Source organism: Heterocephalus glaber, unplaced genomic scaffold, assembly GCF_053883595.1.
Source record: "Heterocephalus glaber isolate CG9 unplaced genomic scaffold, H.glaber_assembly_v1.0 deba00001465, whole genome shotgun sequence".
Classification (NCBI taxonomy): domain Eukaryota; kingdom Metazoa; phylum Chordata; class Mammalia; order Rodentia; family Bathyergidae; genus Heterocephalus; species Heterocephalus glaber.
In genome coordinates this window covers 2,624,788-2,649,007 of record NW_028258312.1, presented here as the reverse complement: position 1 = coordinate 2,649,007, position 24,220 = coordinate 2,624,788, and the positions used below count along the sequence as shown (strand labels likewise).

Here is a 24,220-nt window from a genome sequence, read left to right as displayed (position 1 = left end):
GAGGAGGAGGAGGAGGAGGAGGAGGAGGAAGAAGAAAATTTCCAGATGGACTATAGGACAGTAAGAGTGGAAGAAAACTGGGAAATCAGGAGGCTAATGTTAAGCAATGATAAATGATACCTGGAAATTGGCATTTAAACAAGGAAATGCTTAACATAACTGTAGGGGAAAATAATCTAAAAGAGTTAAAAGAAATTCTCTTAACCACAAGAACACATAATTCTACAATGGGTGTGTTTGAGTAGTTGATACTGAAGAGATAAAAATTTTATTGAATAAATTCAACTGAATTTATCATCACCAAGGTGATGATCCAAATTATAAAGCTATGCTAGGCAAAGATAACTGTTTTTGTTTTTTTTTTAGTATTGAGTATCGATCTCAGGACCTTATGCTTTCGAGGCAGGCGGAGGAACCACTGAGCTAAATCCGTGGCCTGCAAAGATAACTGTTAAAGTAATAATTATCAAAAAACATATTCATGGGCCAGGGATTTAACTCAGTGGCGCCACACCTGCCTTGCAAGCGCAAGGTCCTGAGTATGATCCTCAGTACAATAACAACAACAAAAAAAGACATTTACTATATATGCTCAAAAGTGTACTTTATTTTTTTATTTTTTTGGTACTGGGGATCGAACTCGGGTCCTTGCGCTTGCACAGCAGGCAGCGAAACCACTGAGCTAACTAAATCCCCAGCCCCCAAAAGTATACTTTAAAAACTACTACACTGAGCACTAGGCTGACATCCAAAAGTTAATAACTAATTTATGATTCAAGACTTAAAATTTAGTCTTTGGATTGTCTACAATTCACTATGATTATTCTTCCCACCCCACCCTTGTGCCAGGCACAGGGCTTCACATATGCTAGACTCGTCTTCTACCCCTGCACTATGCTGGCAGATTCTGACTACGCAATCTTAGTCTCAGATAAATGACTCATCAAAAATGTTAATGAAATACCTACACCAAACCAAAATTACTAAATATCTGGAGTATATTTCAGAAAACCTGTAAGTATCAGTTTACCTACGAATATATGATCTAGGGCACCTGTCAAAAAATAAAAATAAAAACAAAGGAAAGACATTTGAAAAAAATGTAACATAGTACTACAAACTTCTCATTTCTTAGTATGCAGTGTTGTCTTTAACTGTAAAAGAGCAAAAAGAAACTATTTTGTTTGTTTTTTGAGACAGGGTCACATTATAGAGTTCAGGGTATCCTTAATCTCACAGCAATTCTCCTGCCTCAGCCTCCCAAGTACTGGGATTACAGGCATGTGCCACCATGCCCAGCCAAAAGGAAATTTTTTATTTTTGCCCCAAATTTCCAAGATTTAAAATTAGAAGCAAGTTGGGCCAATAAAACTATTTTTAATAATTTTTTAAATTATTAAAAATCTTAACTATAATTCTCAGAATTTACATAAAGCACATTACTGTTTTCATTTAAAAATCTGCTTGAATTATATTTTCATGGATTCCAGGAAGAACATCACTGCAGTTAATGTTACAAAAAAAAAAAGAGGGACCTCGGAATATGCAATTAAAAAATGGATTCACTGGGCCAGAGATTTAGCTCAGTGGTGCTGCCGCCCGCCTCACAAGCACAAGGTCTTGAGTTTGATCCCTGGTACCAAAAAAAAAAAAAGGATTCACAGTGAAAATCATGTATGTCAGTAATAACATTTAAAAAGTAAAAATACATTACAAAATGGTACTTTTTATACCTTTAATTTGCTTCCGCAGTTTGGTGAGCTCTGTCATCCATTTTAATACCTTTGGATTGGCTGCAATATCACTGTAGGAGGGCTGAAAAATTAGGGAGCAGAATCAATGACATCATTGTGGTAAGCAATGGTTATATTATACCTAGATAGTACTTTATGATTCTCAAAGCATAGATTCAAGCCTCATTTTAAATAGGCAGAATCTTAGGGAAAAACTCCCAGAGCAAGGTCAGAAAACTAGCAAATTTGAACATGGTCTTTTGTCTTCAAGTACAAGACTGTACTTCACATATTCTATTAAAATACATATTCTTTCTCTCTCATACTCCTTCCCTTGCTTCTTCCCTATTCTCCTTGGTGCCTGTGATCTTTTCAGAGCAGAGAAATAGCAGTAACAGGATTTGTCGATGTAAAGAATTTGCTTTTGGGCTGGGGATTTAGCTCAGTGGTTTCTCTGCCTGCTCCCCAAGCACAAGCACCTGAGTTCAATCCCCAGGACCAAAAAAAAAAAAACACAAGAATTTGCTTTAAAAATCTAACAGCTATCTTGTTGATGGTGCAAAGGCAAGAACAGTGGGCTAGAAATCAAGAGACTAAGGACCTATTTGCTCTTATATCTATAAGATCACTCTTTCTCTGGGCATCTCAGGTTTGTTATCATCCTAAAGAAAGAGGTGAACAAATGCTCTCCAAAGATCTCCCTCCCACTTCTAATATTAGACCTAGTTTAATTTGGGCAATGTTAAAATTTACCTTGGTATTCTTTTCCCTTTCAAATTGCTCCTCAAATTGTCTGATCTTTTTCTGAAGTTTCTTGACCAACTGATAAGGTGTTTTGTCTTCTCTTTTTTCATCTTTTGAACTAAAGGATGATCTTCGAATCCTGAATTAAAATAAAAGGCCAACATTATGTGTTAAATTTTGAAGTATCAATACCATATCTCTTGGCCAGGCGTGGTGGTGCATGCCTATAATCCCAGCTCTTGGGAGGGTGAGGCAGGAGGATCTTATGAGTTTGAGGGCAGCCTGAACTATAAAGCAAGACCCTGTCTCAATAAAAACAAAAACAAAACCAACCACATCTTTCGTTGCCCTAATACAACACTATCGCCAGTTAAGTATAGTACCTTGAAACTGAAGTTAATGCCCTACCACTGAAGGACAGCTAGTAAAAAAAATTACATTGTTACAGACTACAAAATTAACACATGTGGTAATGAAAAGTTTGGAATCATTTAAAAATGGCAAAAAGGCATAAAGGCACAAAGGAAACACATCTAGGATATCAGAGCTCGTTCACATGTTTAAACTACACAGAAAAGTATTAAAATCAATCAATTTTAAGACCTGGGTACATAATAGGAGTTACCTCTTTTTTTTTTTACCACTTGTTAGGTACATAAAGATCATATACCTTGCATATGAAAGTGCTTTAGATGAGGAATTCAGTGTTTCTGGATCATGTAGGAAACGCTGGCTTTGCCCAAAATCTAAACTTCGATGCGATAATACTGGAGGACAGTCCTCTTCCAGGGGATGATGATTCATTCTTCCAGCTTGTGGAGACAGCTGAGCTTCTCCAGACTCAGAGTCTTCCTGCCAAGACTTAAAGGCAGGAAATGGCTCTGTAAACAAACACACAGAATAGTACCATGGGTCTCTGGATTCTACATAGAAAAAAGGTCACAAAATATCAGCCATCTGTTCTTTATATCCTATCATTATGTAGCGGTTCATATATGTCACATATTTTTTAAAAGCAAAAAAAGATACTAAGATCTTTATAATCATCATAATGCTTACTATAATTTAAAATTATCCAAACTTCTTTAGCCAGAATTCTATTCTCATAAAAGGAGCTATAACTTCAAATTTCTGAACCCAGTGGCAAAGCAAGAAAAGACACTGTCAAGCTCTTTAAAATTTAATTCTAAAGTTGTTATTTAATCTAATTCTAACTTATCATTCTGAAGATGTTACATAGAAAAAAATTTTTTTTAAATACATGAAGGAGAGACCTCTCTATTTGTGTTAGGGTTCTCTAGAGGAAAACTACTTTTCAAGTAGAAGAAAGTGTCTCTTTAGAAAGACTCAACAGTCCTTAGTAATTTAACTATACAATCAAATGATTCCAGGTGAATAAACTGTCCCTCACAATCAGGTGGCTATGGTTAAATGTGGACACTCTTCCCATGCTACACAGAACAAAAATGGAGCTGAGTCCAGAAGAATTCTAACATTTTCAAAGGAGGAACTCACTGTTAGCACTTGACCTCTAACATTAAACTGGTGGTTATCTTCAGTTGTGGGAATCTTATGTATTATACATATTTTAATACAGCAGTATAATTGAGATAAACCTTAACAGCAGTAGTCTTAAGCACATTTATTCACTAGAGTTAGCCTGTATGCTTTCAAATGAAACGATGTTAATGTGACTGATGTGGTTGCACAAGTAAGATTTGATTACATATAGAACATATACAGGTCATACACACAATCCACAAATATACTCCAAATACAAAATTAAGTATAACTGGAGTACAGGGGAGAAGGAGAAAAAACAAAGAAAGAAAACCAAAATACTTTCCCATCTACTCAGTTCTATTTATAACTAAAATTTAAAACTATGATGCTATTATTAACAACAACAAAAATAAAAAGATGGCTTGACAGTGTCAAAATTCCAAAGTCATGTTTTCTTTTTCACACAACAGTTAAGAGTTCTGTTTTATTAATTTAATGCTATGCATTCGCAATGTAAAGCATTACCTTTTTCCAGGGTGGTAAGGACAAAATTTAGTTTTTGAAATCTATATTAATCTGTTAACTAAAAACCAGGTACAAGGCGTGCAATCCCAAAGCAAACCCAGCAATACAGTGATTTCAAAGCAACCCTTGTACCTGTGTCCCAGCAAATAAGTAACTGGCAATGGACACTTATGATAAACCTCCTGTTTTAAGAAAAGAAGGAAATAACAAAAACTATTTTTTCTGGGTATCATTTACAACCCCAAAATTTTCCTATGATTTGGGGACAGCAGGAGGAGGGATAATAGACAAAGTGAACCATAAAAAGGTAAGAAAACTGAACTATGGTGAACCATACTTACCCTCCCCATCTCTCTGCAGATGCATTGTTTTGAAATCAATGAGGGGAAAAGTGATAGGGCATGGCACTAATAAAATGGAAAAAAATGGCAAAAAATACTAAAGTGAACACACAGCACAGTCAGAACAAACCATACACATAACACAAAGCCAAAGATACCAAAAACATTTCCCTAAAACCAGTTAGGCATTCTGCTCTAAAACTTTATTTAAGGAAATTACTACTAATTGAACTAACAAACACATACATTTCCATTTCAGCAAGCAAGGCAAGAAAAAATGCTGTTTTATTCAAACTCAAACATAAGACTTAAAAAATGGAAAATCTTAACCACTTACTATTTGAAGCTTTTCATTTTAAATGATTTGACAGAAAAAAAAATTCTCCTTTGGTTCGTACTCTGAAAAGATACTACTATATTTCATTCCATGGTTAACAGGAGGGGATCTAAAGGAAAGATGATTTCCACTTCCACTAAAACCTAAGACGTTTTGAACAGCAGCTACAAATTTATACTGGTGGTAGTCACATGCTACTGCCTGCTAACTGCATTCTGCTGATCACCCTCTGAAGAAAAGTAAAAAGCAACGCATACCAGGCAATGGTGAGGTGCTCCTTGATTCAGAGTCATGCCCTCTATGAGGAGTCACATCAAACAAAATATGTTTCTCAGCCTGGCATGGTGGTGCACACCTGTAATCCCAGTACTTTGGGAGGCTGAGGCAGGAGGATTGCCAAGTTAGAGCTCACCTTGGTTAACTTAGCAATTGAATGAGACTGTCTCAAAGTAAAAAAAATTTTTAAAGGCTTGGGGATGTAATTCAGTGTGAAGGTCGTGGGTTCAATTCCTAGTTCTACCAAAATATTTAAAGAATAAAATAAATCTGATTCCAAAATATCCTAAATAATTTGTTTCCTTAAAAGACTTTTTAAATTTAGAATATCCTAAAACCTAATTGTAGACAAACAATGCTCATACTGATGACAAATTTGGAAGGAATAATATGGTAGTGACAGCTACTGTCCTAAACACATAGGGTCCATAGCTGGGAAATTCACTCAGCTACCTACTACTGTTGGCTTCCTAAAGGTCACTGGGCCCTAACACTGCCCTGGAAAAGCTAGCAGAAGGACTTGTCACGAGTACTAACTCAGGTAGATAATTGGGCAGCTCAGGCATTGAAAGTCAGGGATCAGTAGTCTACAAGTAACCTCCTTTACCTACAACAAGGTATAGGGGTTACAATCCAGAAAAAAAAAAATCCAGTGCTTCCTTTGGGGGCACTTCCAGAAAGCTGGAGCTAGAGACACTGCCCAATTCCCTCAGACAATGGAAAATAATTGCTCTGCTCAGCTTAAAACTTATCAGACTCTCAGGCAAGAGATCAAAAATAAATTACAATCTATCTGCAAAAGTGCTTTTACCAGCATAATAACTTCATCTTTCATAGACACCTTCCTACCAAGGTTCCAAGGGATGTCCTGTTAACCACTGCTCCTTTTCAATGACTACGCCTCAAAAAATAACTAAAAAGATCATTTGGGCCTTACTGTCACCAGTATGTTCACATATCCTCTGACCATGAGGAGTTTCTGCATAAATTCTGAAAGTCTTGAATAACTCAGAACAAAGCAAATAAAAGACAACTTTCTAGCTGGGAACGGTGGTACACACCTGTAATACCACCTACTTGGGAGCCCGAGGCAGGAAGATTGCCAAGTCTTTGAGGCCAAACTGGGAACTTGGTGACAAGAGAAAAGAAAAAGAAAGAAAAGGAGAGCAAACAAGAGACCAAAAGAGTACAAAAGATGGAAAGAAAAAGGGAAAAGGGAGGGGGAAGGAGGGAGGTGAAGGGAAGAGAGTGCAGGGGAAAAGGAAGGGGAAGGGGGAAGGGACAGCAAAGGAAGGGAAGGGGAAGAAGAGATGGAAGGGAAGAGAAAGGGGAAGGGAAAGGAAGGATAAAATGAAGGAAAAGAGGAAGAGAAAGAGAAGAGCAGGGAAGGGGAATGAAGGAGAATAAAAGGGAAAGAAGGGAAGAAAAAGAAAGACAACTTCCTGAGGCAATCTAAATTAAGACATATAATATCCCAGTGAACATGCCAAATACCTAGACCCAAAAAAAAGGCAGGGAGGAGGAAGCAATAAAGATTACTACAACATGACTTGGTTGGAGATTTTTTTAAATGCCTGGACTTCTTGCTCTCTGATCAGTGAGTAGACTTACAAAGGAGGTCCATTAGCACTGCAATTCTTCTTGTTAATGCTATAATCCAGGGATCTACATCCAAGTGGACATATATATAACTTGTTTAAGATTCCTCAGTTGTCTCATTTTTTATCTAGAGAAAGGTATATGATCCAGAAACTTGGCTCCAAATTTGTTGCTTCTTTTCCTCCTCCAACATTTTACTTCAAACTTTACAATACAGCACATTTTAAATACTTTTACAGTGAGTACCCATATACTAATCATCTAGTAACATTTTATTAACACTGCTTTATAATATCTACCTTTAACCAATTTTTCTTGATTTCAAAGTGAACTGCAGATGTCTATTTCCTCATACACCCTTCAACATGCAAGTCACTCCTCACTGTTTGAGTTTTCTTTTTTTTGGTACCGGGGATCGAACTTGGGACCTTGTGCTTTCGAGGCAGGTGGCGGAACCACTGAGCTAAATCCCCGGCCCACTGTTTGGCTTTGTTGGAGTCTCTTCATGTAAAAAGAAAACTTTATGTACAATGAAATGTAAATATCTTAAGTATACATTTGCTGAGTTTTCAGAAATGCAAATATCCATGTTGCTTGCTTGTTAAATTTAAACTTCTTTCTTTTGTAAAATTGTTAGGGTCATTACATCACACTTTTGCCTAATCCAGAGACAGGGATATGATACAGTATCTGTTTACAGGTGCCCTTGAAGATCACTTAAAACAAGTGTTACTGATACTTGTAAGAAAAGGTTCTAAGGGCTGGGGATTTGGCTCAGTGGTTTCGCCACCTGCTGTGAAAGCACAAGGACCCGAGTTCGATCCCCAGTACCAAAAATAAAAAAAAAGAAAAGGTTCTATACTATTACAGTCCACCAGTTTAAACCAATGAAGATCCTCAAGCCCTAGCACACTGGATTTTCAAAGACTGGGAGATAGCATCTGGCCCAGCCATTAACAAAACCCTATCCATGGCGTTTAGTTCTAACATCTATTTTCAAAGATAATGGATCAGACAGGCAAGTTCTAGTTCACATGGGATAGCTGCCCCATAATCTCATTAGTGTACTGGAGTAAAAACACTCACTCACTCATATGAAAGTAAGAACAGAAGATTAAGACAAATATGATTGTCCAGCAAAGGACGGAAGTCTTATAACTTCTCTGGGTAATTTCAGTTACAAATAACAGTATCAGGAAAAAGCTGTGTGTGGTAAAATTACCTTCCCATCTATCACCATCAGAAGCATTCTTCAGATCTAAATGTGGAATTTGGATACAGGCTGCTTCCCCTTGAACACCAACACTTTGACCTCTTGGCACTTCTGATTCAGTGTTGGCATTCAAGTCACATATCTTGCTACTAGATTCCTGTATTTTAAAATAAAAAACATATTTCACAACCACGAAGCTTTTTACACCCAGCTTAAAGACAACTAGCACTTATCCTTGTGGGGGTGGGAATCTCATTTTGGGGGTAGTGGTGGTACTGGAGATCGAACTCAGGGCCTCATACATGATAGGCAAACACACTACTCCTGAACTACATCCCCAGCCATTTTTTTTATTATTATATGTTTGTAGTACATAATAAATAACACGTACTGTGGGTAACTGGTATATGTACATGACACATCTGAATTCTTTTTACGTCCCCTTCCCTATCACTTGGTTCCCCACTGGCTGCCATCTCTTGGTCCCCTTCCCATTTGCAAAAGATTTGTCTTTGTTTCCTATTATCTATCTTCTATTTTGTTCTTTATTTATACTTTGGGTTTCTCATATAAGAGAAAATATATGATATTTAAGCTTGTATGTCTGATTTACTTCACTTAACATTATGGTCTCAAGGTGCATCTATTTTCTACAAATGACTCAAATTTATTCTTTATGGCACAGTAGAACTCCACTGTATATAAATACCACATTTTTTTATCCACCATCTGTTGATGGGCATGTAGGCTGCTTCCAAGATTTAGCGATTATGAGTTGGGGTGCATACATTGGGTATGCAATGTACCACTGTAATATGATGTCTTTAACTTTTGGGAAGATACCTATAAGGGAAACAGCTGTGTCAAGTCAGATTTCTACTGAATAATCTCCCTACTGATTTCCGCAGTAGTTTAGTAGTTTATATTCCCCAACAGTGTAGAAGGGTTCCTTTTTCCCTGTAGCCTCACAAGCGTTTGTCATTATTTGATTTCTTGATGATAATCACTCTTTCTGGAGTAAGATGGAATTTCAATGTTGTTTCAATTTGCATTTATCTAATGGCCAGAGATGCTGAACATTTTTTCATGTGCCTATTGGCCGTTTGCACTACTGAGAAGTGTCTATTCATTTCAGTTGCCCATTTTTTTGTGTCTTTTGTTTTTCAGGGGGTCTAATTATTTTTTTAGTTCTTTATATATTCTAGGCATCAATCCTCCATCTGAGGTGAAGCTGGCAAATTTTTTACCATTCTGTAGGTTTTCTCTTCATTCTGTTGGTTGTTTACTTTGCCTGGCTGTTTTTAATTGTTTTGAGACCGAGTCATGCGAAATAGCCCAGGTTGGGCTCAAACTTGCAATCCTCCTGCCTCAGCCTCCTAAGTAGCTGGGATTACAGGCATGCACCACCACACCTGGCCCTGGTGTAATCTTTATTAGCTTACTGTGCCTATATAGCCAATTATCTCACTCCCACCATCCAAACTATTTTCAAATATAAATCTGCAGAGATTTGTTTTGTTTTGTTTTGTTTTGTTGGAGACAGAGTCTCACTATACAGTCCAGGCTAGCCTCAAACTTGTGGTGATCCTCCTGCATTGGCCTCCCAAGTCCTGGGATTGCAGGTGTGTGTCACTATACCCAGCTAAACCTTCAGTTTTATAATATGTCCACTGGGAGACAATGTTGTATTTCAAATTCATGAAAGTATTTTCATAACCAAGAATCCTATAACCAAAAGTAGCAAATTAAGTTGCTTCTTAACAATAAAACATTTGATAAGAGTATTTATATTTACAGCTCCTTTACACATATCCAATTCAGAAGTTAAAGGCCAGATATAATGCAGATATACAAACCTAGGCAATTATTTTTTTTTGAGACAGGGTCTCTCACTGTGTAGTTCAGGCTGACCTTGGACTATATAGCCCAGGCTGGCCTCAAACTCATGGCAATCCTCCTGCCTCAGCCTCCCAAGTGCTGGGATTACAGGCATGCCACCACGCCTGGCAACTAGGCAATTTTTTAAAGAACTATAAAATGAATAGTTCTTACCAGAAACAAACGCGACAATTTATCACTGTCAAATACCAAATATTCTTTCCTAAAAATACAAGTAAAGTTATTAGTGTGTTGAGAATAAAAAGGCTACTATTATTACATATTTCTTTCTAGATTCCTCTCTTCCTCAATATAGATAGCATTTAAAATGTGGAAAAAGAAAACAACTGGGCTTATGCCCATTCTTTGGAGCCCTATATCTGAAAATCACAATACTGAAAAGATCCACAGAATCACTTCAGATGTAGAAAAATTAAGCAATGCTCCCCACCCCCAACACAAACCACCTCCATAATAAACCTCTATAAAAAGAAAATTAAAATCTACAATAACCAAAGAGTATAAATGCTTAATGGAAAAGATCTTATAAAATAATTGTTTAGGGGCCGGGGATTTAGCTCAGTGGTTTCCCTGCCTGCTGCACAACCACAAGGACCTGCGGAGTTCGATCCCCAGTACCAAAAATAAATAGATAAATAAATGTTTAGTTTTAATCAAATTATTTCTCCCACTGAAACTTTTAAAGATTTTTTTTTTAAAGTATACCTATGGTTTTTGGGGGGGTTTTTTGGTACCGGGGATCAAACTTGGGTCCTTGCACTTGAGAGGCAGGTGGCGGAACCACTGAGATAAATCTCCGGCCCTACCTATGGTATTTATTTAAAATGGTCTTTTTTTTTTGGTAACAGGGATTGAACTCGGATCCTTGCTATTTTAAATGTCTTATCACAAGATTATACTGTAATTAAAGGTTACTTCTAAAACTCTATTCTCAAAATATAACAGTAACACAACCAATAAGAGTCTTGCTGAAAAATCCTTGTACAGAGAAATTAATCCTTGTATACTGTATGCAAAAAATGTTTAGTTCTGTATATGTACCTAGAAATCTTAAAGATGTTAATAAACTTAAAAAAAAAAGTAACATTAAAAAGGGTATTCCCCCCAGAAAAACAAACCTCTATTAGGGACAAGTGTTATGGTAAACTGTCATAAATGATCTCTACAGATTTGACCAGTTAACAAATCATCTGCTATTATAGTAAGTTACAGTATGCCTACTGTGGGAAACTTCTTTTTCCCAAAGAAATTTGTGGCAATTTACAATAAACCTAAGTACCTTTGCTAATCGGCCATAAGAATGTAAACTTAAAAGAGAGAGCTTGAAGGGCCAGGGATTTAGCTCAGGGGTTTTGCCGCCTGCTACGCAAGCTCAAGGACCTGAGTTCGATCCCCGGTACCAAAAAAAAAAAAAGAGAGAGCTTGATCTACATACGGCAAGTAATCTCATACACATAATTGCTGTTTACTTGCTGAGCAGTTCCCTGACAAACTCAAGGCCTTTACTTTGCTTGAGGTGGGAGTAAATGATAGGATGAGTAGATGCTATCCTAGCAAACTAAAAAAACCTAATCACCTAAATTGAGAAACATGAGTCTTAAACATGCAAAATGCAATCCGCCTAACCAAGGTACTTTTTGGATCTAAAAATAAATTTGCTAACCTATACACAAGTTGAAGAGGAAAGAGCTTTTGCCAAAAACATTGAGTCCTCACTAAATGGATCCTTATTGTTCTATCAAATCCAGATGTCATCATTCTGGGGATGCCTGTTAATGCTGTTTATCTTATATCTTCAGCCCATAGCTCCAAAACTCCCTGGGCTGGAAGAGGATCATTCCTGCCTCCTGAAAGGAAGCACAAGGATCTGCTGTAAGCAGAAAATCTGTGGACCTTCAGAGTATGGGACACTCCAGAGACAGGGCTCCAAAGAACTTACTTACCCTCAGACAACTGGTTTCCTACTCATAAGTAAAAGAGACAATGGCATTAACAAATGGCACTATCCTAGTCAGCAGACTATCAGCAAATTAGTAATTTTAGATCTCTCAATATTTACAACTGAGTTTTGCAATTACTAATGTATTTTCAGAATATCAATTCATCTTTCCTAAGAAAGCTGCAGTACACTTCTTGACAGAATCTGAAAGGACAATGCAAAGAACAACAAGACCCAAATCCTATCCAGTGACTCACTCTAGAAAGCTAATACTTAAAAAGATTCTATCTGTTAGACTACATATATGGTTGAAATCTCATTGCCTCAGGCATCTCTCTCCCTGTATCTTAGCTGGCCAAGTAGGTAAACAAGTACCAACTTGAATTAAGATGGTACTGGAACACATAAGGATTATTTCAAAAAGGAAGAAAAACATCCTATATAATTTTTTTTTTTTTTTTTTGTACTTGGGATTGAACCCAGGGCCTCTGCACTGAGCTACACCCCTTATCATTTTAGTTTTTATTTTGAGACAGGATCTCACTAAGTAACCAAGGCTGGGCTAGAACTTGCACTCTTCCTGCTTCAGCCTCCCAGAACACTGGGATTACAGTCATATACCACCATTTCTGCCTTATAATTTTTGGTTACTTAGCCATAGTTTCAAGACTTCACTGATTGGTATACACAAAATATCAATAAATTCCCACTTGTTCTATAACTAAAAAGTTTTAAGTGTCTCCAAGAAGGCTATGTTCTTCCTTCTGAATGTTTCCAAATTGTAACTAATGTCTGTTTGAAGCTGTGAAACTGAATTTCTGTGAACTCAATAAGCTTTATGCCTATCATTAAAGTAAAAAGCATGAACTTTTTTTAGGTTACCTAAATTGTGTGTTATAATGGATAGATTCATCTAAAAGTTTCACCCCAGAACCTGTGAAGAGCTCCAATTCTCAAAGTAATTTGTTAGCAACAAGAGCAATGCTTACCTCTCAGGACAGCTATCTTCAGCATCACCATGGTCACTGCATGGCTCTAACAGTACACCTGCAGACTGACAAAAGAACACCACCACTGTATTTATGGAGCTCCCAACACTCACATATGAAAAAAAGTTGCCAATCTAGGGCTGGGGATTTAGCTCAGTGGTTTCGACGCCTGCTGCGCAAGCGCAAGGACCTGAGTTTGATCCCAGTACCAAAAAAAAAGAAAGAAAGTTGCCAATATAAACTTAGATAGTAGACTATGGTTTGGCTGAACACCCCTCTCTTATATATCATTTACAACAACAGTCTGCAGGAATTGGCATCTCTTTTTGCAAAGAGTAATTTCTCCTCCTTCAAAATCTGAATCATATTTAGTATTGCAGAGACCCTGCTTTTTTTCTATCCTATTAGGTGACAAATCCCGCTGCCATTATAACCCTCCCCTCTTAGAATTCTCTCCTTCAGAAGTGAGGGTCTTCTGAGCCTACTTATATATTGTAGCTTGCTTTCTTTCTCCTCTGCCCAAGACAGGTAGTAGGTGTCTTTCCTAGCAGGAAAGAATAGTTTGGGAGGACTTCACCAGATTTCTTTATTATATACATTGTTTTCCACAGAGGGGATCCTTGTGACCCTCAAATGACAGCCATCTCCTTCCTCTTGGGTGTCTGCTAGTTTCCCAGGTACTTCTGAACTCCACTTTGGAAAAGAGATAACTACATTCCAGAAGTTTCTCAGTGCTTGCAATATATGAATAATTCTAACTTTTAGAGAGTACTACCAATGAAGGTACCCTACAGTGGGTAAATTTTATGGAAAATTTACTGGTAAACCCAGGTATTTTGATTTGAGGTCTAATTAGGGTACTGAGCCAAGCATAGTGGCGCATGCCTGTAATCCCAGCACTCAGAGGAGGCCAACCTGGGCTACAGAGTGAGTTCAAGGCCAGCCTGAACTACAGGGCAAGACCCTGTGTAAAAAAACAAACAAAATAATTAGGCCACTGACTTTCATTACAGTTTCAATCCCTAAGACAGTCCAAACTACTGTACAACTTTTTTTATCTATTAAGAGTCTACAGAGACCAATCTCTTTATAGCACACAAACTCTAAATATTTACTATGGAATCAGCACTTTAAGAAGCACTTTAAGAAAAATACTGACTTGTAGTGGGGCACAATGACACACACCTATAATCTCAGCTACTAGGAAGGCTGAGACAGAAGGGTCACCAGTTGAAGGCCAATCTGGGCAACTCCATGAGACTCTGACCCAAAACATTTTTTTAAATAAATAAAAAGGGCTGGAGATGTATTTCGATGGTAAAGCCATTTACTTAACATGCACAAGGCCCTAGGTTCAACCCCTAGTACCAAAACAAAAACAAAACAAGACAGATTTATAAAAGATATATCTAATATGATACCCAAAATATTCAATGAACTTTCAAACTCAACAATAACAGGCTACCTTAAAGGTGTGTAAAGACCCTAAAAGACACCTCAACAAACAAAATATACACATGGCAAATAAACATATGGAAAGGTGATCTGTATCATGTCTCATTAGGGACTTCAAAATTCCACTACAAACCTATTGAAATAGCTAAAATCTAAAACACTGACACTGTCCAAAGTGGCAAAAATGTGAATTCTCAGTCACTGCTGCTGAATGGATGAGCTCACTTAAATTTATACCAGTATTTCATTTATAATATAGATGGCACTCAAATAAATGGGAAATAAGGCTGGGCATGGTCTTGCATGCCTGTAATCCCAGCAGTCACAAGGTTGAGGCAGAAGGATTGCCACAAGTTCAAGGTCAGCCTAGGCAACATAGCAAGTTCAAGAACAGCCTGAAGTACATGTGAAAGCCTGTCTCAAAAAAAATTTTTTTTTAAATCAAGTAAATGGGAAAGGGCAGGTTTAAAAAAAAAAATTCATGTGTTGGGATAACTAGGTAAATATCTAGAAAAAAAGGTAAAATCTACCCCTAACAAGGTAAATTTCTGATGGGTCAAGTGTTCAATAGTAGAAAATAAAACCACAAAAGTACTTTTTAAAAGAAAAATATGTTTATAATCTCAGAACAGGGAAGGCCTAACTATGACATAAAACCTGAACTCTAAGCCAAATGTTCTGGCCTACCCCTGCAATTCCAGCTACTCAGAGAGCAAGAGGCAGAAGGACCAGAAATTCAAACCTATCCTAGGCAACTCAACATGACCTTATCTCAAAAATAAAAAAGGGCTGGGGATGTAGCTCAGTGGTAGAGTACCTTCAGAGGGGAAGGGGGGGTGGGGGGGAATCACTGATAAAGTGAATAATACCAAAAATGAATTTAGAGAAGTCAAAAGATAACTAATTGAAAGCAAAACAAAAACACACAACATATTGAAAACAAGTATTTGTAATGATCATCGTAAAGGAACATTTTCCTAGTAAATCAAAAAGGGCAAATCCAACCATCTAACAGAAAATGGTACAAAGTCTACGAAGATTTGAAAATAGAAAAGATTGACCATTTTTATAAAAATGTAAAGAGAAATGAAAAACACAATTTCCAAGTTTCACTTACCAGATTGTAATAAAAAAATTTGCTACTGGTGAGGGGACAGTGAAATAGATATTCCCAGACATTGGTAGTGATAGTATAAATTTGGTTCGATGGAAGGCAATTTGGCAATGTAAACAAAATTACAAATATATATACTTTAGGACTCACAATTTCTACTTCTATGTTTATCCTTAATAGGTTAAAACAAGGTAGAAGGGTGTATGTACTGTACAACAATCTTCATTGAGTGGTTGTTAGTACAGAACGGTGTTTTTTAGATTTGTTTTTTGTGGTACTTGGGATTCAACCCAGGGTTATCATGCATGCTAGGCAAGTACTATACTCTAAGACCTAGCTATCCCAGCCCTTTTTATTTTTTGACACAGGGTCTTGTTAAGTTGTCCAGGCTAGCCTCAAACTTTAAATCTTCTTCTCAACCTCCTGAGTAGACAGGATTATAGGCATTCCCCACCATGTCCAGTACAGACATGGTCCAGTGGTGGTTTGTTTTTTTTAAAAATTTTATAATATGCCATTTTGGGGGAGCGAAATTAATGTCAACAGAAATAGGAAGGAAAAGCTTTTCTAAATAGGTACCCTTTATAACTTTTTACATTTTTTCTTAGCAGAATCTATATATTTTCAGAAACAATATCTAGAAATATTAAATTTTTTAACTTTGTAAAATAAAAATCAATTACCCACAATTAAAGCTTTTTTTAAAAAATTGGTGCTGGGGATTGAACGCAGGGACTTATATATGGTAGCTACAACACACCACTGAGCCACATCCTAGCGCCATAGAGCATTTAAGTATTGGAGTTTCAAGATAAATTTCATATTAGATAATCAAAAGCCACCGCAAAACTAGTCTGAGTAACAACTAGTATTCTGTAGTTTGACTCTGATTACCTTTGGTTCAAATGTTTAAAAACAATCTGGTTTCCTTCTATTACAAATCAACTGCAGAGAAATGATCTCTTCGTTTTATAGTTAAAACCTTGACTTCTATAATATTCTAAGCCAAGACTAGCAAACTGCAGCTTCCTAGCCAAAATCAGCGCACTACCAGTTTTCTATGTTAGTAGGATAAGAATGGTTTTTACATTTTTGAAACATTCATGATGAGGCTATAGGTTTGTGTGTCTTGCTGCTGGGTGGCATGACTGTACCACATAAGACTATACCACTTCTACCACCAGTGCTACAAGCCACCAGGTGGTATAGTCATGCATGTACCACCGGTGGTTCAGACTGGCAGGAACATGTTAAATGGAGGTGGGGGTCAGCAAAAGAATATCTGATAACATGTAAAAATTACAGCTCATTCAAATTTTAGGGCCCATAAAGTTTTACTGGATCACAATCATGCTCATTTGTTCTCTGCCTGCTGTCATGCTTCCACAAGTGTCAAATAGTTGTAACAGAGACTATATGCCCACAAAGCCTAAAATAGTTAGTATCTGGCCTTTATAAGAAGTTTGCATATATTACCTACTCTATTTTATACTTTGCTGGACTCTAATTACTTACTACCTAAGCCATTTGAATCATGGCATGTGATAATACACTTGAAATTCAGACATCCAGTCCAACTAGAATATACCCCCCTCTTCTGGCAACTTCTTCACCTTGTCACCATATTAAAGGTCTCATTCCATGTCTTGAACCCATTTAGCATGAACTTTGTGCCCTGGCCAACTATTTCAAAGCTATTCTATCAGTGCCCTTACCAATGTGATTCAGTTTACGATCAGCCTTCTGTCCTCCAGAGCAAAGAGGTGCTATAAGAAAATGTTACACTTACGACGTACCTTGCTAGTTGATTCACTGCAAACTTACACAACCAAACTTCAGCCACACCTCCACTGGTGCTTGAGAGTCTGCTGATTTCTATATGGTCTGCCTGATTTTTTTCCATGAAGGCTCTTGTAAAACTTTCCCTGTTTCTTCAAACTCCAAACCCTATTCCTGTCTCACCTTCTGCAAATGAGGCAAAAAATAAGACCTCCCAAACCATATTAAAAAATATTCCAGGGCCGGGGATTTAGCTCAGTGGTTCCGCACCTGCCTTGCAAGCACAAGGTTCCGAGTTCGATCCCCGGTACCAAAAAAAAAAAAAAAATATATATATATATATATATATATGTATGTCAATATATATTTTTTTATATATTTCCTTAGGATACAGTCCTAGATTTTGACATTTCTGGAGCAAAGTCTTTTGTTCTTATTATAAATGTGTTTTAAAGGGGCTGGGGATTTAGCTCAGTGGTTCCTGCACCTGCATCATAAGCACAAGATCCCGAGGTTTGATCCGCAGTACCCAAAAAGTAAAAAAATTAAAAATTAAAAAATAAATGTGTTTTAAGAAGTTTGTAGCAATTTACATTTATACTATCTGTGCATGAGACTGGCTATCTCAACTTACCCTTGCCAATCTTAAATATGCTCCCCCTGGATTTGTTTATAAAACATTTTATCCTTTTAACAGTGAAGCAAAGAAAAAAAAGCCACTTTTTTTTCTAACCTCACCAGCAAGCGAAATTAAACATACTCTTCCTATTTTATTTCTGCACTTTTGCCTATCTTTTTCTTTTAAAGGAATTTTTACCCCCCACAATCACTTTTTTTTGATAGTCACATATTATATGGCCATACTGTATGGCCACAGCTGCTTTCTCTTCCAAAGCCCCAGGGTACAGAGGTCCCGAGAGGTTCCTCAACTCTTTTCCCTTCTTACTGAAGTCACTTCAATGATGACACCATTCACTCAGGCAAAATAAAAGTCCCACCACCACACAAGCTTAATATTCACACTGATATACCAGTTACACAAAAGATCACTTTTCCAATCTCTTATAGGCTTTCTTACCAAAAGTTACAGCTAAATCTTCATCCTTTTATCACTGAATTCTCTTTATCCTCCTCCCTTCCTTCTCTGGTGCCAGTATTTCAAACCATTATAAGCTCTCATCAATTCTTATGCAAAATACTTATTGTTATTGCTCCTATCCCCTAATCTTCCCTATATCTATTTTCCATAAGTCTGCCGACGGTCTTCTTCCTAAAATACAGGTCTGGAAAGCTGGGCATTGGTGGTGCATGCCTGTAATCCCAGCTCTCTAAGAGGCTGAAGTAGAATCAAATTCAAGCCCAGTCTGGACAAACTTAGCAAAACCATGTCTCAAAAAATAAAAATGGCTGGGTAACATGAAGGCCCTGGGTTCAATCCCCAGTACTGCAAAATACGTATAAAAATATAAGTCTGGGTACATTATTCCTTTTGTTTCAAGGTTTTCTATATTTTCCTACTAGTGACAAAATGCACAATTCTTTAGGTATTGTTCTAAGCTCTAAACATTACCCAAACCGAGCCCCATAAAGATGAGGTTCAAAATCTCCCTCCCTCCAAAAAACCTTCTTCCATAATCACACTGACCAGGTTTTTTCCTTTCATCTAGGACAGCACTTCATTTCTATCTTTAATAGCACTGGTTAATATATATATATATTATATATATATATATATATATATATATTTTTTTTTTTTTTTTTTTGGTACCAGGGATCAAACTTGGGACCTTGCGCTTTCGAGCCAGGCAGTGGAACCACTGAGCTAAATCCCTGGCCCTTATCACTGGTTATATTTTGTCTGCATGTTCAATCTAAATTATTAAGTCACTGAAAACTTAGATGTGTTGGTATTTTCCAAGTAACCAGGTTCTGCACATTATATTAAGTAAATACATATTCAACTAAACTGATTTATTCAAATAAGAAAATCACTGCGCACCTAACTGGATAAAAGGGGAAATGTTTGCTTTCTTTTCAAGGCCAAGAACCAATTTTGGGGCCGAGGATTTAGCTCAGTGGTTCCACCACCTGCCTTCCAAGTGCAGGGTCCCAAGTTTGATCCCCAGTACCAAAAAAAAAAAAAAGAACCAACTTTAAAAACAAAGAATTCCTACTTTCTTAACAAGCAACTGCTACGTCAATTTCATTCTACAAATTATTCACTGAATTACCTACCACATGCCAGATGCTATTCGATTGGTCTTACATTCAACTAGTACAGTATTTAATGAATACCCACTATGTGTTTTAAATGATAAGGATGCAATGATGAACAAATATCTCAGAGGAACAGTCCTGTGAAGATTACAGTCTAATGGTGAGAGACATACAGGACACTGAGATTTTGCTCTCAATCATAACTGTCTATTATCTAGTACCCACTGCGAAACTGGGGGGAGAGGGGAGTACTTCGGATCAAACTCAGGACCTTGTGCTTGCAAGGCAGACACAGCACCACTAAGCTAAATCCCTGGCCGCCATTGCTATATTTTCATAACCAGATGATAGTGGAAGATTCTGGGAAGAGAACTGACATTACCTAATTTTCTGTTTGTTTATATGTATGCATGCATGTGCATATGTATGGGATTTTTTGACAAAGGGTCTCAGGCTGACCTTAAACTAACGATGTGGCCCAGGCTGGCCTCAAACTCCCAGCAATCCTCCTGCTGTGCTGGAATTACAAGCACATGTCACCATACCCAGCTCTAATTTTCCTTTTAAAGAATCACTTTGTTATGTTGAGAACAGACCAGAGAGAGACAAAGATGAAAAGACTGGTAAAAAGACTGTATTAATCCAAGTGAAATGACAGTGGTTTGAACCTGCCTAGCAATGAAAATAGTAATTAGTACTCAGACTCTAAATAAAACTCTGAAGGTAGAGCCAACCTGACTCTGTGAAGGACTTGGATATGCAGTGTAAAAGTAAACAAAGATGACTCAAAGCTTTTGGTTTGTACACCGGAAGGAGAAATTGCCCTTTACTGAAATTTTAAACACAGTGCAAAAAAGATATCTTGACAAGATCAGGAGCTCAGTCTGGTGCATGCTGCCGGGGATTAGCTCAGTGGTTCTGCTGGCTGTCTTGCAAGCACAAGGACCCGAGTTCGATCCCCAGTACAAGAAAAAAAAAAAAAGTCTGGTGCATGCTGAGTTTAAGATGTGATGGAATGCAGGAAGCGCTACTCTAAAATATGGCAGGTACTCAGGCATTTGAGAAAACTGCAGATGCAGAAGGGTCACACTCACCTTCCCTTCGCCCTTTCTCTTCTGAAACAAATCATGAAACTTTCACTCCAGAAGTACCTACCCTATACCTAACAGAAAGAATGTCCTTATCTTTGAAGATGCAGGGACACAGGAAAGAATCTGAACAAAAAAGACTACAGTAAGCTCCCCCCTAGTTTACTACCAAAAGGGCACAGTCCCTTTATCTAAAGAAACTTCTGTACCATTGTTTACTTTTTATTAAATCTAAGGATAAAGATACACAGATTTCCCTGTTTCTTTATGTCTCCATAGCAAGGGTCTCATATCATACAATTTTTTTGTTTCTTTTGAGACAGGGTCTTGCTACACAGTTAAGGCTGGCCTTGATCTTACTATGTAGACTGGGCTGGCTTCAAACTTCCAGCAATCATCCTGCTTCAACCTAGTGAGTGCTAGGATTATAGGTGTGTGCCACAGTGGCCTGCTCATGTATGACTTACAAATGTGCTTGCTTTTCTCTTGTTAATCTTTTTTTTGGTACCTGGGATCAAACTCTGGACATTGCGCTTATGAGGCAGGCTGCGGTACCACTGAGCTAAATCCTCGGCCCAATCTGTCTTTTGTTATAGTTTAACTCAGACATAGATTTAACTGTGGGTGAGTAAAGAAATTTTCCTCCCTAGCCAGGCTTAGTGGTGTACACCTGTAATCCCAGCACACAGGTGGCTGAGGCAGGAAGATCACCACTGAGTTTGAGGCCAGCCTAGTCTATACAGTGAGTTCCAGATGAGCCTGAACTACATAGTGAGACGCTGTCTCCAAAAAAGAAAAAGAAAGAAATTCATTAATTAATTTTCCTCATGCTTATCAGATACTCCAGTAAAATGTTGGGTGGAACAGCTGTATATGAGAACCTAAAGTTCTGACAGAGGTCTGGTCTAGAGACTCAAATCTGGGAATCAGAAACATATAGAAGATATTGAGATTACCAAGGAAGTGAATAAAAATAAACACTCTAAGAACAGGGCTTTGAACCATTCCAAATTTCAGAGATCTAGAAGATGAAAAGCAACAAAGCAAAGAGGACTTGAGATAATGCGGCCAGTGATTCAGAGGAAAAACAAAAAACAAAAAAACCAAGAGTGAGATATCCTGAAAGTCAAATGGAAAAAGTATATCAAAGGCAGTGGCAGTAATTACATAAAGGAGCCAAGAGACAACTGCAGAAACAAGAACTGAATATGTAAAGAAGGACTAATCTAATATGCACAAGTCCAGTGGAAGTAACCAAGAGCAACCTAACCTTTGGGAAACATTTTCTATTTAGTAAAGTAATCTAATAGCTGGGTGTGGCACATCCCTGTAATCCAAAGAAGGGTAACCTAAGTGTGACTGTCAACTGCAACACATTAACTTGATTGGAATAAGAATCCCTAACAGATGAGTGGAGTGCATTTTTGGGTGTGTCTGTGTATGTATGGTCTCTGGCCCATTCCTCTCTGGCACTGTTCCCCTGCCCTGCTTCCTAGCTGCCAAGGAACTAAAGTGTCTTTGCTCTACCACACCCTTCTGCCATGATGTTTCTGCCTTGGAGCTGGCAGACTGTGAACTGAATCCCCTTCAAAGTAAGCCTCTCCTCCTTTAAGTGTGGGTATTGCTTATTGTGTCCCACTGACGACAGCTGACTAATACACTTGGTAATTCAGCAAGGCCCTGTCTCAAAAATAAAAATAGAAAATAAGAGTGGGGGATACAGCTCAGTGGTAGAATACTTGCATGAAGCCCTGGGTTTAATCCCCAGCATGGTGTGGGGGGGGGTTACTTTGAAATTAAATACATCTTAGAAAGATCCTGCTTTTGTACTTATAATTGCAATTATTTTAAAAACAGTGTTACCACTAACAAGTGTGACAGTGGCAATAATTTAGTTATTTTTAAAATAATGTTCAAGGGTTTTTTTCTCATTATAAAAAGATCCCAATTGTAGAGTGTATTGTTTTGAGCTGATTATTGTGGGAAAGAGCAAACACAAGAGAAAATAGAGACAAATTTTCATCTATAACAGAAATCTACATTTTCAAAGTTGTCACCTCTGTACCAGAAAGTGAGAAGCATGATTAAAGTACTAGAAACTCATCAAGCCACCTAACAAATCTTTTTGTTTATGTTGCTGTTTCTAGTCATCTCGTTATGACTAGGTCTCCCCTACACTTTTCTTTATTTCAGAGGATATTATTATTTAAGTCACCTTTCTGAAATTTCATATTATTCCCCATGTATATGTGAGATATATATGTTATTAAACGTCTGTCTGTTCTCCTGTTAAGTATGCCTTTTGTTACAGGGTCCACCCCAACAAAATACTACAAAGGAAAGAAAGAAAATTATTTTTCTTGTCTGTACTATGTTCCTTGGAAAACCTGAAAAAGACAGAAAAGCTTTGAAAAATAGCAAAATTCAGCCACAGTATCACCTAACCATCTCAGTAGCATTGTAGTTTCTTTCTTTACACAAAATATTTTAAATAAGATGTTTTAGGGGCCAGGGATTTAGCTCAGTGGTTTCGCCACCTGCTGAGCAAGTGCAAGGACCCAAGTTCGATCCCCAGTACCAAAAAATAAAAAGTATAAATAAATAAATAAATAAGATGTTTTAACTACTTCTCTACCCAATGATGGCTCTTAAACTCTAGTACAAGAATGTATATTCTTGCAGATTTATAACTGAGACATATGTCAGCAGAGATATTGAGCTATTGAGACGGGAAGACTGCTGCAAATTCTAGACCAGCCTTGGCCACAGAGTGAATTCAAGGCCAGCATGAACTACATAGTGAGACCCTGTCTCAAGAAAACAAAAAACATGAGCTGGGGATTTAGCTCAGTGGTTCCGCTGCCTGCCTCACAAGCACAAGGACCGGGGTTCAATCCCTGGTACCAAAAAAAAGATAATTGAGTTATAACCTCAAAAGAGCACATAACAATCAGAGCTGTGCATTTTGTACACCTAATAGATTTTTTTACATTTCTTACCTGATTTTCTTCATCCTCAAATATAGTATCTTGCTGCATTACTTCACTGTCTAAATTAGCGCCAGCCACAGGTTCCGAACATTCCTTGTTGCTATCACTGGCATTAATAATACCATCAGCAGTATCAACCCTAGTAATGAAGATTTTAAAAACTCAGATCAGTCCAATGATGAATACAAACTGCTTTCAAAATAAGTATCAATAATGATCTGAAAACTTATTTGTTAAAGAAAACAGGTCCTTTTCATGAAAATGTACACCTTTTTTTGTCTTGCTAAGTTATATTATTAAATCTGTTAAATTTATTTTTGTCATGCCCTGGGATGTTAAAGACCTTGAGAAAATTTTCATAGGGCAATAGCTTCAAAAAAATATACATAGAGGTACAAGTTCCCTATGATGTATGTTATCATTATATATATCTAAAATGTACCAATGAAAAATTTTTACAACTATACACAGACACACAC

The 24,220-nt window shown here is 37.4% G+C and overlaps 1 protein-coding gene across 30 annotated transcripts in view; it reads right to left on the bottom strand.

Moving 5' to 3' along the window:
• Fam13b (family with sequence similarity 13 member B) overlaps positions 1-24,220 on the bottom strand; it is a 102,369-nt gene that overhangs the window by 12,978 nt on the left and 65,171 nt on the right. For 15 of the 30 annotated variants that reach the window (XM_087180832.1, XM_087180831.1, XM_087180847.1 and 12 more), the window contains 8 exons: positions 23,751-23,880; positions 13,099-13,163; positions 10,324-10,372; positions 8,281-8,428; positions 4,847-4,912; positions 3,148-3,358; positions 2,487-2,616; positions 1,734-1,815 (listed from right to left, as the gene is read on the bottom strand). In XM_087180832.1, the coding sequence (XP_087036958.1) occupies positions 1,734-1,815; positions 2,487-2,616; positions 3,148-3,358; positions 4,847-4,912; positions 8,281-8,428; positions 10,324-10,372; positions 13,099-13,163; positions 23,751-23,880 (881 nt within the window). The remainder of the gene's footprint in view (positions 1-1,733; positions 1,816-2,486; positions 2,617-3,147; positions 3,359-4,846; positions 4,913-8,280; positions 8,429-10,323; positions 10,373-13,098; positions 13,164-23,750; positions 23,881-24,220) is intronic. The other 15 variants (XM_087180851.1, XM_087180833.1, XM_087180838.1 and 12 more) reach the window with 3 other exon arrangements.